Raw genomic sequence first — 14,704 nt, forward strand, 5'->3', positions numbered from 1 at the left:
AAGTTCATTTGCCCCATTAAGTCCAATCATTGAATAATTTTAATTCATGCTTTCAAAATCATCAAATTCGATCAAGAGAAACGTGTATATATATTTGGATGTTAACCCAAGCCTATCATCCTTGACATATTCCATATCTTTTAATTTATTTTCCAGTAATTAAAAGATATAACTAAAGAGAGTATAAATATATTGGATGGATTGTTGTTTATTTAATAAACACATTATATAAATCTAGCAGCATAAGATTTTTGTATGGTTCCAATATAAATTTGGTAGTTTAATTAATTATGTATTGATATTATTTGTAATTTTTGTTCTTGTTCATATATAATACTAGATTAGGCAAGTCACATTTGGTATTAAAAAAATTTGACGATGACAAACTCAGCTGATGAGAGCAATGCAAACTGTGACCACTCCGTAATTGAAGTAAGAGAGGAGGGAGAGAGATGTGAGATAAAAAAAAGTGATGTGGGTAACCAAACTTAGAGCGGAAACAAAAACAATGAAGACGAATTATTAGCGACTCTCATCGAAACAAAGCTTCCCCAGAAATTATCAGAAGCAGATCCTACTTGCATATTTAGAGTCCCTAATAAACTTGTCTGGGACAATGAAAATGCTTTTGTTCCATAAGTGGTTTCAATCGGGCCGTATTACCACGGAGGAAAAAAGTTGCAAGCTATGGAACAAATTAAGCTATGGAATTTGCAACGCCTCCTCGATCCCAAACCAACTCCAGACACCAGCTTTGTGAAGTTTGTCAAAGAAATTAGAAGCAGAGAAGAGTTTCTTCGTAGCTGCTATAACGAAAAGATTGATCATCTGAGTAGCGATCATTTTGTAGAAATGATGGTGATCGATGGTTGCTTTATTATACAAGTTATCCGCGCATGCATGATGAATAAAAATCGTGATCCTTATGGTGTTTTGAGTCTGCCAGGGATGCTGTCGAGAGTTCAAAACGACTAGTTTCTGTTTGAAAACCAGCTTCCGTGGAAAGTTCTCGACTGTTTATTCAACCTCACAACATCAGACAAGTCTTCACTACATGAACTTAATTTGGACCTAACTTGCGAAATTATGAATAATCCAATAATTATTTATTACTTAGGATACAAATTTATGGGTAAGCAAGGGACGACATGGCAATTATTAGACATTAACTCACCAATGTAAGAGATTTGCTTGTTGGATCATCAACGAGGAATGAGGACATAAGAGTTTTGCGTGTTGGATCATCAACGTGGAATGAGGACACTGAGGAGATGCGTTACGAATACTGGACTGCTATTCCCGCAGTGACACATCTTGAGGACATTGGAGTCCAACTTCAACGTGCACACCTGCATACTTGTTTGTTGAACATAACTTTCAACTTCGAAAAGGGAGTGATGGAAATTCCATGGATGAAAATTCGAGCGAGCACAGAATCTCTCTTCAGAAACCTCATAGCCTACGAACAGTGTTCACTGATGCCCGTTACATTTTGTCTTATGCCACGATGTTCAATCAGCTTATCAAGTCTACCAAAGATTTAGACCGTCTCAATCACAAGGGAATTATAGACACCGTGTTGAGCAAGGAGGACACTGTTTTTTTGTTCAAAAGGCTTTGCAATGACACTACATGTATGTCGTTCCTTTACAGTAAACTCGCAAACGATGTGGATAGATATTATGAGTCGTTGGCTTGCAGGGATCAAAAGGGATTATCTATACAATCCATCGTCAGTCTGGTCAGTTTCAAATGCAGTCATCATTGTTCTCATTCTTACCATCATATAGACCGTATATAGAGTTCTCGCCTACTACAAGCAGTAACCTTCCAATCGGTCAATGTTCGCCAGAGGACATAAACAAGACTTGCTTGACTGCAGGCAAAGTTATGAAATAATCACTCTTTGAGTTTGCATTTGTTTGGTTATTTTCCATATAAAATAAAGCACTGATGTAATTGATTATGTGTGACAGTTATACATAGTTTGAAACTATCTTGCCATTTATTGTTTTCAACATTTGGATAATTTGTACAACTATTTGGTATTCGTTTATCATCATTCAACACTTCTTCATTAAGAAATTGGTGATTTCATACATTTGAATGACTAAATGATTTCCGATTGAAATGATTTTTATAGAAGTGATCCTTCAAATGAAAATTAAGAAATTGAACGGTTCTAATTATGAAATATGTACGGTCAAAGTTATGTTTTTCACAAGGGGGAATGAGCTTATCCTCCAAGGGGGAATGCAAGTTTATGCAAAAAAATAAATGTGAAAAATTGAATTCGATGAAGTTGGTTTCGCTTAGAAACTAAGCCTACAAAACCCTAGAGCAAGTTAGGAAGAAAATCTCTGCAGTCTGTACATTCCAAGCTGCACACTCTGGATCATTGACAAATGATTTTGTTTATTCTTCGTAGTAAATTTCTAAGTAATAGAATCAAAGATAACGTAAAAAAAGAAAAAAAATAAAAATGAAGGGTCATTACTCCGCAGGAGTTGGCGTGGTTTCCAAATGTTGCTCACCCTCTGGTTCAGCTGAAGCCTCTGGTTTTGATGAGCCGGGAGTACCATTGGCAGTAACATCTTTGGCAGGTGAAACAGGTGCGCTTGCAGCTGCAGCTCCAGCTGCGGTTGGTGAATTAATTTTTCCATTCTTCGCATCCTTTCCTTCCTTTGCTTCCTTTCCTCCTTCCTTGGCATCCTTCGCATCATTTCCTCCTTCCTTGGCATCCTTTGCGTCCATTATTCCTTCCTTGGCGTCCTTTGCGTCCTTTCCTCCCTTTGCATCTTTTGTATCATTGCCATCCTTTGACTCCTTTCCATCTTTTTCTCCCTTTGCATCCTTACCATCTTTGGAAGGTGGGGGTGGCATCATGTGTGGCGGTGGGTTCTGTTTCAGGTTCAGGAAAATCTGCCGCATCCTTGAAAGATCAGTCGGTTTACCAGGTTTTGGGCCCTGGATGACAACAATTGAGGGCTTCTTGTCTGGATCCTTCTTCCCTCTCTTCTTCTCAATATTAGGAACCTCACGAGGAATCAGCTCCGCTATTGCTTTCCAGTAATGTTTGTCAGCTTCTTTGTGGAACTTCTCTTGGTTGGCCAGGTACAGCTGCACAGAAAGTCAAATTCACGTCTTAGATATGAAGCACCGATGGTGATCGTAGAATGCATGTACAAGAAAATAAGGGATAGGGAGGGAGGGTGAGAGAATTAGGGTTACGGGAGAGGTAGAACAACATAATGGGTTTTTAGAATTACCATACCTTCTCCCTTTCTCTGTTGTGAGCTTTGTTAGTTTCACAATTGAGCTTCCGTTTCTCATAGAAGGCCCGCTTAAATTCTTCAGCTTCCTCGATAATCTGGTTCCGCATCTCCCTTTCCCTTTTTTCCTTTTCCTCTAGATGAATGACATTTAGGCTGCAAGTATTGAGCCAACAGGTCAAATCAAAATATTTTCAATGACTTTTTACTGTCTCGTTTGGTTCACCATCTAACATGCGAAACCAATAATGCAAGACCCAGGATTTCACTATGTTCTGAGCCTCTCGGCCAACCATGCAAGGAACTCCAATGTCGGTTTAACCATAAGGGTTCAAAAATCTACAGTATTGGGAGATCGCAGTATGGAAAATTAGTACAATGGAATGTAATGTGGGAAAAGCTAGCCTTCGAACCCATATTCCCAAAAGAAGCAATATACCTAGGTAACTTGGAACCCATTGGCAATTCAACATCTAGTTTCTATCCAGTAAACCAGAAGTGAATCTTAGGTTCCTCTTAAAGACTAGACAATGTCTCCATGTAATATCATGGTCTGTTACTTTCCATTAGTTCCGATACCAACGGTCGGAATCAGCCAACGAAAACAATCAAAAAAGGAAAGACGAATTCGCACATATGCAATGATCCAGTCAAGATCTAAGCTCATTTTGCAAGCAAATCAATCAAAGTTACCCAATTTCAAATTTACACGCACAAAAACTCAAAGTAAATACGACTTACCCTCATGTCCCACCTACCAAATACAGGGACTAAGCTCAACATCGTTAATTCAGACCCAAACTAATAAGAACAAGATGTTATTTAAGCCCCTTAATCCCATGCATGCACGACATTATTAATCATAAAACAGCTTTTAAATCCAACTTAATCAAATAATTAGTCTTCAAAATCGGAATCTTTAATAATTATATGGTCAAATTAACAAATTAGGATCTGAGCTCACCGACGCCACTCACGGCGAGCAAAGCCTTCCTCCCGCATCTCCTCGGGCGGAGGCAGTACCGGCTCACTGGAGGCGAAAATGCCCCCGTCATCATCACCAATGCCGCCATCGCCACCCACGACGCCATTTTCCTCGGGCACCGCCGAATCAAAAGGTGACACGAATTCCCGGTTAGGGGTGGAAATGCCGAAGCCGTACACCTCGGGGGACTGCTGCTGCTGATCAATATTGTGGTGGTCGTCGCCACCGGGGAGAACAACGTTGTCCTGGAAATCAGAATGGAGGGGAAGGGGAGGGTCGATGGCAGCGGGGGAGAAGTCGTGGTGGTGGGTGGGAGGGTTGAACGACGAGTCGTAGTTATGAGAAGGAAGGTCGGGGTCGTGAGCCATGTAAGCATCGTCGTCGAAGGGCTGGCCGGCGGGGGAGTGGCTGTGGGGGTCGTGGGATTCGTTGTCGTTGGGGAAGGAGTCGAAGGAAGACATGGTTCAGGGGGGAAACGGTCTTGTCGCAGAGTAACTGAGTTTATGGCCTTAAAGCTTGTTTTGATCAAGTGAGGTCGCCGTGTTCGGATCGAGAGAGAGAGTGCGTGGCAGTGAATGATCATTTAGTGTATGATCATATGAGAGTTTCTCTCCCTGTCGCTCGGAATTGCTACGTGTGTTGGAACCATAATTGTTGGTGCGATGGGAGCATTTGGAGTTGCTACGTGCATGTGTAGTTCTAATCTTCTGCCATTCATTTGTGCATGTCGACTCTTGTGACTTTCTTGAAAATTTGACACCTATTCATACACCTAACAAACCTTAATACTTGTTAAGTCTTCTGTTATTTGCTATTTGATTAAAAAAATTAAATGAGAACCGAATGCAAAGCCAATCTAATGCTAGGTTTATTTTTCAAATTTTGTCTAATTTTTGTCATTTTTCCTCCATACTTTGGCATTTGAAAATTAGACTTAGGATGACAATTCTAACTGTTAAATCCGACAATCGTAGATAACCGTCCGAATGAATTGGATTTGAATATGAAAATTCGGCTATATTTTGGGTATGGGGAAAAATCATGAATATTATTCGTTTATAGTTTTGGATATGGTTATAAGGGTTCCCAATCGGTATTCGTCCCGAATCCGAAACAAATAATATATAATATAATTATTCATAATATTAAAGTATTGAAATATATACACACACACATGTATATTCATTATTTGCCAAATCCCCTTGAGTGTAAATACAAAAATTGCATTATGTGAGTTGCATTTTGTGGGAAAGCTCATAAGTTTTGATATGAATGAAAATCTATGAGAATTCAATGGTACTTATGGGAGATATTAAAGATCAGTCAACATTATCAATGTTTAACTTTAATTTTTATACTCCACAAGATCATTTCATTAAATCATTTTATACATCAAATATTTAATGAAGAAATTAATATTTACTAAATTATAATACGTCAATTGAACGAATATATTTTTTGTATTGACAAAGATGAATATAACCGTTAATCGATGGAGAATCCGTTTTCCGGTGGGTATGGTTATGGTTAATACCCAACGGTTAATTTGCAATTATGGATATGATTAATTTTCTTGGTTATGGGGATGAATATAACATTTCTGTCCTCAAACCGAACCATTACTATCCCTAATTAGACTCCCAAAGCCATTGAATTTAGTGTAGTGTGTAGATAATATATTTTCTTAAAAAATTCATAAAAAATAATGTCTTCTCCCAATAATTCCTCACTGGTAGTCTTGTAGGATATATTGACCTGCAACAAATCAACACATTAGGTTGTTAATGGGTACCCATTAAAATCAGTTTAATTTAATATCACCATAATATAGATGTGAGATTAGTAGTGGTAATGATGTTATAAGGTGAAATTAAACTAAATTGGTCCTAATTAATGGTACCCATCAACAACCCAATGAGTTGGTTTGTCACCTTTACTTCTGTCCCAGCTTCACTACCTTTCCCATTTAAAAGTAGCTTATGGTACTTAGTACTATGGTCTATTGATATTCCTCTTTACTAATAAGTAAGAAGTATTAGGTTCGATTCTCGCTAAAGGCGAATTTGAACCATATTATTAATAGTCCATTGTGGATTTAGACCACTTTTCTACATCTAGTGTAAATAATATCATTGGTAAAAAAAAAAAAGAAGCTCACAAAATGACCATCATCTTTCCTCTCAAAGTCAAATTTATAAAGAGCAACTTTGCCCTTCACTCAAAAAAAAAAAAAAAAGTCACAAGTTGGCATTATTTTTCTGGTAAATGATATCATATCATATCATACCTGCACCAAGCGTATAATTCGCGTTTATCTCTTTTTTTTTTTTTTTTTTTTTTGTTGTTGTTGAAGAATACGCGTTTATCTTTCCATCGTGGAGACGTGTAAGCAAACATACCAACACAATCTACCTAAAACAAATACGAATTAAATAACAGTTGGCAAAACTATTTAAAAAAAAAGTTTAAAACAGTCAGAATTATTGGTAGCCACTAGTTCATGCATGCAATGCTAACCAAGTAAGCCATGCAGACACTCCAGTGTCTCTAGAGCCACAAGATATATTCTGGTGGCCCCCACTCCACTCCAATAATTTGTTATCTCTTCTTCTTCGTCGGTTCTTCCATTAATCTTTGGTGAAGGGTTTAGGAGGTTTTTCTGAAATATTCAAGAAGAGATAGAGGAGGAGAAGGATAGATTGGAGATGAAAATTCAGTGTGATGTGTGTGAGAAGGCTCAGGCGACGGTGATTTGCTGCGCCGACGAGGCGGCGCTGTGCGCCAAATGTGACGTGGAAGTACATGCAGCGAATAAGCTTGCAAGCAAGCACCAGAGGCTTCTCCTCGAGTGTCTCTCAAAGTCAAACAAACTCCCCAGATGTGACATATGCCAAGTAATTTATTTTCTTTCACTTAATTCCCCATTTTCTAAGCATATTCCAATCACCAGTTTTGATTTACCTTGTTTTTGTTAGATTTTGTTTACTTTTCGAAATTCATCTGTTCATTCAAGTAATATATTCTCTCTCTGCTCAATTGTAGTAATTTTTTTTTGCTAATATAAGCTTAGTTCAATTGGTTAGGGGAGTCTGCTTCATCCTCTACACTTAAGTCCAAATCCTCATTCTTTTAGTTTAGATGAATTATCTGTAGATTATGGTTTGTAAAAAATTTGTTGTAACTTTACTTTTAAATGCAGATGTCTTAGGGTTTGAACCTCTGTCTAAGGCTTTGAACATTTTAATAGTGCTAGTAGTTTTGCCCAAAACCTAGTGAAAACCAATAGAGCCACAAGTACTGGATGTCAAGGTTTAATAGTATACTGAGATGTCCAGTGTAGATGCATGCCCTGTGTGGTATTTAAAATTTTCAATGCGCTCCTCTCGTGTCACGTCGATTAATTATATTGAGCGACGTTGAGCGCATGATTCGAAGAGTCTGGTGTGAATAATTGTCCTTTCTGATACTATGTTATAGTTGTAGCTAGCATCGGATATGCGAATGAGGTTTCAATATCCATGTTAGCATCACTAAATGATCCGATGAGTTTGCCAAGTTCTCTTATATTGCCTCAAGTTTCAGTCTCGCGTTGTTTGTTTGTTTGTTTGTTTGTTTATTTATTTCTCTCATCTATCTTGTGATTTGCAGGACAAGGCAGCTTTTATATTCTGCGTCGAAGACAGAGCCCTCGTTTGTCAGGATTGCGACGAATCAATTCATTCAGCGAATAGCCGCTCTGCAAACCACCAGAGGTTCCTCGCCACTGGAATCCGAGTGGCATTGAGCTCCGGTTGTTCTAAGGACACTGAACCGAGTAGCTTGGAGCCACCCAGTAGTCACAGCTCACACAAGATCGTTTCAACAAAAGTCCCAACACCACAGCCTTCTGGTTTCTCATCCCCTTGGGGTGTTGATGACTTGCTGCAATTATCCGATTTTGAATCTTCCGACAAGGTTAGAAATATCCCTCTCTATATTTGCTTGTTATCTAGTTGTACATGCGTTGAGCGCAACACGTAAAGATGCTTACGTTCTAAAATATGATGTCATTTGCATTTTCTTTCATCTGTTCATATACTTAAAACAAATCTCTTGTCTATGCTCTCATCAGAAAGAGTCTTTTGAGTTTGGTGAGCTTGAATGGATAGCAGATATGGGTATTTTCGGCGTAGAGCAGTTTCCTCAGAAAGCGTTGGCAGCAGCTGAAGTTCCTCAGCTTCCACCGTCGCAGGCAACCAATTTTACCTCGTATAGACCTGCCAAATCGAACAGTCCGTACAAGAAGCCTCGAATCGAAATGTTGGAGGACGATGATGATCATTTTACTGTCCCTGATCTTGGCTGATTTTAAACGCCTATCAACTGGTTTCATGGTATTAGTTGACACTTTGAATTATATAATGTCCATACAAAGTAAATACTTGGATGTATTTATGTATGTGTACAAGAATTTATAATGCGTTTTCGGGATTTTCCATTTTATTTGATCCATCGGCATGTAATTTCGCTTACTCTGGCAACAAGACCTTACTCCATGGAAACATGCCTGTTATTTACTTCACGTCTATTGAAAATAACTGTTGTGGATAATTGATATATAATCTTGCCTGCCTGCCTTGCATTACTTGCCAATCCTCCGGCCATCCCAAAGAAAAGGGTCAATTTGCTCCAAGTTCTTGGCAACATTGCCAGAGGATTGGATGACTTTCGACAGAACTCCTCCAAGTATCGGTGTAATCCGAAGCTTGATCTTCCTAACCACGACTCAAAGTTGTTACCTTTCTGTCACAAAGGAACAACTTTTCCATTGCGCCAAAGCTCAACCTCAAACAGGCTCAGACACTAGTAGTTACAAAAGGAGCAACAGGCTTAACCTTGAAAGTTATTCAGCATAACGTTTCGATTAACCCCTTCACGAAATTTAGTTCCTTTCTATTCAGGCGCATATCTTTCATCACCCAACAAGGGCAGCCAATAGCAGGTGGCCCTTTACCAAAATGGTGGAAAGTAGTTGAGCCCTTGCATAGTTCGAACTCCGTCGGTGGCTAATCTAACTTCTAACTAACAAAATCTATCGTTTGACAAGAAAATAAAAAACAAGGACAGACAAGGTAACTTCCAATGAAATTAAATGATAATAATTTCGGGGCACGAAAAACAATCGGAATGGGGTTTCTCCCTTCAGTGACAAATTTTCAAGTCAGATTTACTGCTTTTGATTACAATTACTTGATAACCCCCCTAAAAACACTCGAAAAATATTTCTAAAAATTCTTAAATCTGGGAGCAAAAGTCGTGGACCGAAATTAATACAAAGAAACTGTATACAAGATTTCAGAAACTTCTATAAACAGGAATGGGTTCTAACTCGTACAGAATAAGCGGTTTTATATGAGCCAATTAACAGTAACGTTGCCAAGCCATGTAAACAAGGGCAACTGAGCCAAAGCAATAAAGAGCAACAGATAATGGTGCTTGCTTGAATCATAACTCCTCACCTCCGCAAAGAGAACTCTCTTCATAGTCTTCACCAAGAAGACTCCCATGCATATACACGTCCAAGGCATCAAAAAGTAGTACGAGTAGCTCAAAATAATCCGTCCAAGTACAGCCAAGCACAACCCCGTGAAAGCATACCCAGCATATGCCACCATGTCAAGCAATGGTGCCTCACCACCGCCCAAGGAAAGCAATGATACTTTCAGTAGTGCAACTTGCATAAACCAGCCAAGCAAGCCCTTGATAAACAACCAGTTTAGAGCTTCAGGGCTAAACCTGGCAGGCAGTAAACAACAAAAAATTTTAAGATATCATGAGTGCCAAGATTTATACGAGTTCTGATGTTAACAGATTGAAATACCAATTAACAATAAAAATATAATTACAAATATAAAAAGAAGGAAAAAAAGGAATGGTAACAAAATCTTGAGGTTGAGAAAATGATCCAATAGCTAATTGTTTCACATTGATGTCCAAGTGGAAATTATTCTTCTCTCTTCAAAAGTCAGCACCTAGAAGACTCCCAAATGTAAATTCATTTGCTACAGCAACGAAAAAACAAAAACAAAGGAACGGGAAAGAAACTAAATCATCAACAGGGGGTCCTGCTTTCTCTAACACAACGGCTATAGTTGCCCACAGGTTACCAGTAAAAGAACTGTATGGTCTGCTAAAAGAGTGATTTGTCGAATCAGCAGCATACGTTTTGATCATATATTAAAAGTCACAGGCACAATCATGGAAATCAGTGTTAATCTGAGCACTATTATGGATGATATATTGAAAGTCCTCTTAAAAAGCCTTAAGAAACTAAAAGGCAAAGTGTTCAGAGTTTTACATTTCACTCTTGACCTAAATTATTTTGGAGTTGTATTGTACCAAGCCCACAAAACATTTTACAGAGAGATATTTTATTGTTATCTACTTTTACCTTCTTTTTTTTGGCCTCCCATAACATATTTAAGAGGTTAAAACAATTGTACTACAGTTATCATACCTGGATATTGAACTAAGATTAAGGAAGACCATGAACAAGGGAAAAACTAAATGCAGCTAGACTATAAAACAATGAAACAAAAGGACCACATATGTTCCATACCAAATAGAACATTTTCCCAAACTTTGACGAAAGTAGGAAACTAATAGTAGGATACAGAATTGCAAATAGAGGAAATAACAACAAAATAAACAAATGCATAGCTCACTTCTACAGTGAAAAGAAAACCCCTTTGTTCTTATAGCAACTGATTTCCCATGAAAGCATTAACCTAAATAGAAGAGAAAACTGCATAGAGTACATCTAGGATTCATAAACTTACTTTCCCTGAAGACCCAATGAGAAGCCAGCCAGAACCACATAGGTACCAAATGCCATAAACGGAATGTATAGGTCTGGTGCGTTGATGTCATAGATTGGGGGCTTATAAGAAAGCCTGCCTCCTACTGGCTCAGTTATTCTGGTCCAATGGCCCTGAAATAAAAGAGGGCAGGAGGAATGAGTAAGTTCTGTAGTAGGATAATTTGATTCCACAAGAAAAAAATTCAAATGGTAGCGCTTACCCTGTGGAGAAATGGAAATAGAACGACCTTCAATTTGTTCCTGACATACTGGTCATTCACTTGGAAGTAGTATTGCGGATCAGAGAAATACCTACTGATCTGCTCATTCCAACAGAAACGATCAATATTTAACTCGATTACCTTGAATTAAGTACAAACTTAAATGCCATTGCTAACATCCAAAAAGTACTAGAAATAAAAAACACAAATCTAGTCACTTGAAGACAATCATAATAGGCAATTACCGTGTTCAAAGCAGTTGACAATATAGCTTACATGAGTTAGATATCAATGCAAAATGTTTAGGTAACACAACAGTATAGAGGCATTCTATCGAATTCTAGTACATATAGCAGCATCTCAAACAAAATTCCAAACTTATGCATCGGGCCATTATGTACAAATACAATATAGATCGATCTAACTAACAGATCCTCAACCTTTTACCCAATAAAGAGCATCACGAGATATAAGAAAAATCATAACAAATTCAAAGTATTCTTAATTGATAATAATTTATAAACCCTAGGGGCAAAACTGATTCGCAAAAATCAAAACTTGATTCAGAAATTTTACAATTTGATCCTAAATTCTTCATATTTCATAGTTAACCAAGATCATAATAGTGGATTCTGGCTACTTACATTGCTTTGTACATACTCAGAGCTTGATCCTAAAATCTTTTCTCCATATGCACCCAATCCACCACGGATAAGTCCTGAACTAGCACCGTAAAACGTATTCCCAAACGGATTCGGCTGCGGAGATGCCTTCGGCATTCCCACCCCAGGCTGGCCTCCCACATTGTTGTACATTTCTGCAGTTAAACAGACACACGCAAAAGGGGGAAAATATAAAAATCACTGGAGATGATTAATCTCTATTGAAATTAACCGACGACGTTGCTAATTCTAAGTCTCAATACTGCTAGGTACTTGCATAATACCGCTAATTAGCACAAGATTTGTATAACCCCTGTATCTGGATTCTGGAGGTTGAGGTGGAGGGAGGAGGCGGTGGCGCGCTAGACCGAGAGAAAGAGACTGAGGAGGGGAGGGGACTTGTGGGTGGCTGACGACGGATGAGATGGGAGGCTGGAGGTGGAGGCGGCGTCGATTTCTGCCGCGGATTGGCAGCGACCGCGTCGGATTTGAGAAATTTTGGAAACTGTGTAGCTCAAGGGATCTCTCTCAGTTTTATTTATTTATTTTTTAGTGTCCAAAAAAAAAAACAAAAGCCTTTCATCATTCGGCCAATAGGGAACTACCATGTGGCAACGATACTGTGAAGAGCTTGTAGTATACAAGAAATGGGCTTGGGGTCACCACTCCTCAGGTCTGGGCCGGCCCCAACAATTGGAGTAACACCCACATCTAACGTATAATTTCTCATTGCAAAATCTAATTGAAATTGCTTAGCTTCCCTTTGTTCACTAATCGTATGATTTGTGAAAATTAAATCTAGCGATTAATGATCTAATATAAATGATAATGTGATGTTTATGTAATGGATTTGTCATGATTGTTGGAACCAAAATCCTGCAAGATAAGACGAATGGCCTTCATCCGAATAAACATGAAGATTGACGAGGCAATGAATGGGAGAGTATTTGGGGATGCGGTTGAATGCGTGTTGGATTGCCTATTAGGCGTGTATTGTATATGGAGTTTGATAGACTTTGCTTGACTTCAAAGTAAGGAATCAACAAAAATCACTGGTAGTAAATAAAGACTTTATGTGATTTCTAAAATGACTATGAAAATCTTGTGGTATTCAGTTATGACTTTTTGTGAGTCTGTAAAAGTCCAGGTGTCTATTTTAAAGAATTTTAAAAACCATGGATTTTAAGTGCTTTTATGATAAGTTCTTTTGTCATAACAAATTCAACATCTTCCCTCAAGATTTTGATAGATTTCATATTTCTTATACTCCACCACCACCATAATGGGTAGTGAGAAAAATCATCAATAAAAAGCACATAATACCAAACCCAATAACATAAGTAACTGGAGACATCCACACATCAGAATGAACAATATAAAATAAGGACGAAGAACGATTAGTCTTAGAATGAAACAGAAGTTGAGTAGAGTTGTCGTCTAAACCATATAGCTTTCTAGGAATCTTACACCAATTACAATTGGAAATTACATTTCTATAATACTGGGGTCATTTCATTCGTTATGAACTTAAAAGTGCAAGATCAATTAGTGAGGTCATAAAAGCTTCATACAATGAATGATCGGCAATTCTATTTGTGCTTTTAGCAAGTAGGCAATGCAAATCGAAGTTGAATGTGTCGATCTGGTTCAATTCATGTGTTAATATAAGAAACAAGTCTTCCTAAAGGAAATGGGACGCAAGTCTTCGCTGTTGTTCCCTCGGAAGCCTAAAATGCCCTTCCCCCCCCCCCCCCCCCAAAGGCTTGGTGTTGTGCAGTAGCTCTTGGGGATAACAACAGACCAACTGATGAACGAATTTGATCTCTGTTTGTTGCACCGGACTATCTCCGATTGGATTAGTTTCAGAGACTAAGCTGGACTAACTTAGTAAAGTGTTTGATGCAGTGTCGGATTAAGAAGCATAATAATAAAAATATTACTGCCACTAGTTTGGTGTTTGCACGAATTGAGACTAAATTATTGTTCTATTTTAATTTCTTTTTTATTAAAGATATTATCAAAATTAATAATATTGGACGAGTGTGAGACTCACAATAAAAAGTACAAAAACCAAATTTCTTGATAACGAAAGAAACATACATGATTCAAGAGTAACATTGTTCCAAATATCAATATAACAAAGGTGTTCTCCTAACAATCGACGGGGCACAAAATGTTTTTCTTAATTATTCACCTTTGGTTTGATTCCATTTAATCCCAAGACCACAATGTCGCGTGAGGCGCAATGGCAAATGGATAGCTGAGCCTTGATCATTGCAACATTTGGATTCGGAGCACGTAAATTGGCTTGCTCCAACTAGTTTGATGAAAACCAATAACAATATGTAAAAGGAAAAGATCATGAACAATTTATACATTTTTGAACTAGTAATAATAATAATCATTAGAGATTTAGCCCGCACGTTGTCACAGGAAAGTCAAATGTATACATAGCAAGCAAAAACTACAGTAGCAAAGATCTCAAACAGAGTTGACAATCTCATTAACAGGCACAACCTTCTTATTAAGCTTAGCAAGTTCACCGGAAAGGAGGGTATTGCTTGACATAATCCAATCCACATCATACCGTATTATGTCGAAGTTGGTCACATCATTCAGTCCCCGGAATTTGATCGCAGCTATGTCATAAGCCTCAACAGCTTCTTCTTGAGTGCCTGAAAGGTTATAGATTAAAGATAACCGAAAAAATTAGGGTTTTATAGAAA

The 14,704-nt window shown here is 38.1% G+C and overlaps 3 protein-coding genes and 1 pseudogene across 4 annotated transcripts; 2 read left to right on the forward strand and 2 right to left on the reverse strand.

The window, feature by feature from the left end:
* The first annotated feature begins 378 nt into the window (after nt 1-378).
* On the forward strand, nt 379-1,826 carry LOC108865326 (annotated as a pseudogene).
* Nucleotides 1,827-2,395: 569 nt separating this feature from the next.
* On the reverse strand, nt 2,396-4,856 carry LOC103934611 (clathrin light chain 1-like). Its single transcript, XM_009344366.3, is given in 5 exon segments — nt 2,396-2,479; nt 2,481-2,561; nt 2,563-3,120; nt 3,275-3,428; nt 4,237-4,856. Coding segments are annotated over 5 exon segments (1,359 nt in total). The 5' UTR covers nt 4,719-4,856.
* Nucleotides 4,857-6,833: 1,977 nt separating this feature from the next.
* Nucleotides 6,834-8,847, forward strand: LOC103934615 (B-box zinc finger protein 24). The gene is made up of 3 exons (XM_009344371.3): nt 6,834-7,151; nt 7,906-8,211; nt 8,369-8,847. The coding sequence occupies exons 1-3, from the start codon at nt 6,963-6,965 to the stop codon at nt 8,600-8,602; spliced, it is 729 nt and encodes a 242-aa protein (XP_009342646.2). The 5' UTR covers nt 6,834-6,962; the 3' UTR covers nt 8,603-8,847.
* Nucleotides 8,848-9,415: 568 nt separating this feature from the next.
* LOC103934616 (protein YIF1B) lies at nt 9,416-12,504 on the reverse strand. Of its 2 annotated transcripts, none has more exons than XM_048584141.1 (5): nt 12,292-12,504; nt 11,961-12,133; nt 11,317-11,415; nt 11,076-11,227; nt 9,416-10,032 (listed from the first exon to the last, which is right to left on the reverse strand). In XM_048584141.1, the coding sequence occupies exons 2-5, from the start codon at nt 12,129-12,131 to the stop codon at nt 9,645-9,647; spliced, it is 810 nt and encodes a 269-aa protein (XP_048440098.1). In that variant the 5' UTR covers nt 12,132-12,133; nt 12,292-12,504; the 3' UTR covers nt 9,416-9,644. The 2 variants fall into 2 exon arrangements, with proteins under 2 accessions (XP_048440098.1, XP_048440099.1); XM_048584142.1 differs by having other exon boundaries at nt 12,263-12,504.
* Nucleotides 12,505-14,704: the final 2,200 nt, after the last annotated feature.

The sequence above is a fragment of a genome, unplaced genomic scaffold, assembly GCF_019419815.1.
Source record: "Pyrus x bretschneideri cultivar Hongxiangsu unplaced genomic scaffold, Pyrus_bretschneideri_v1 Contig20, whole genome shotgun sequence".
NCBI classification, from domain to species: Eukaryota; Viridiplantae; Streptophyta; class Magnoliopsida; order Rosales; family Rosaceae; genus Pyrus; species Pyrus x bretschneideri.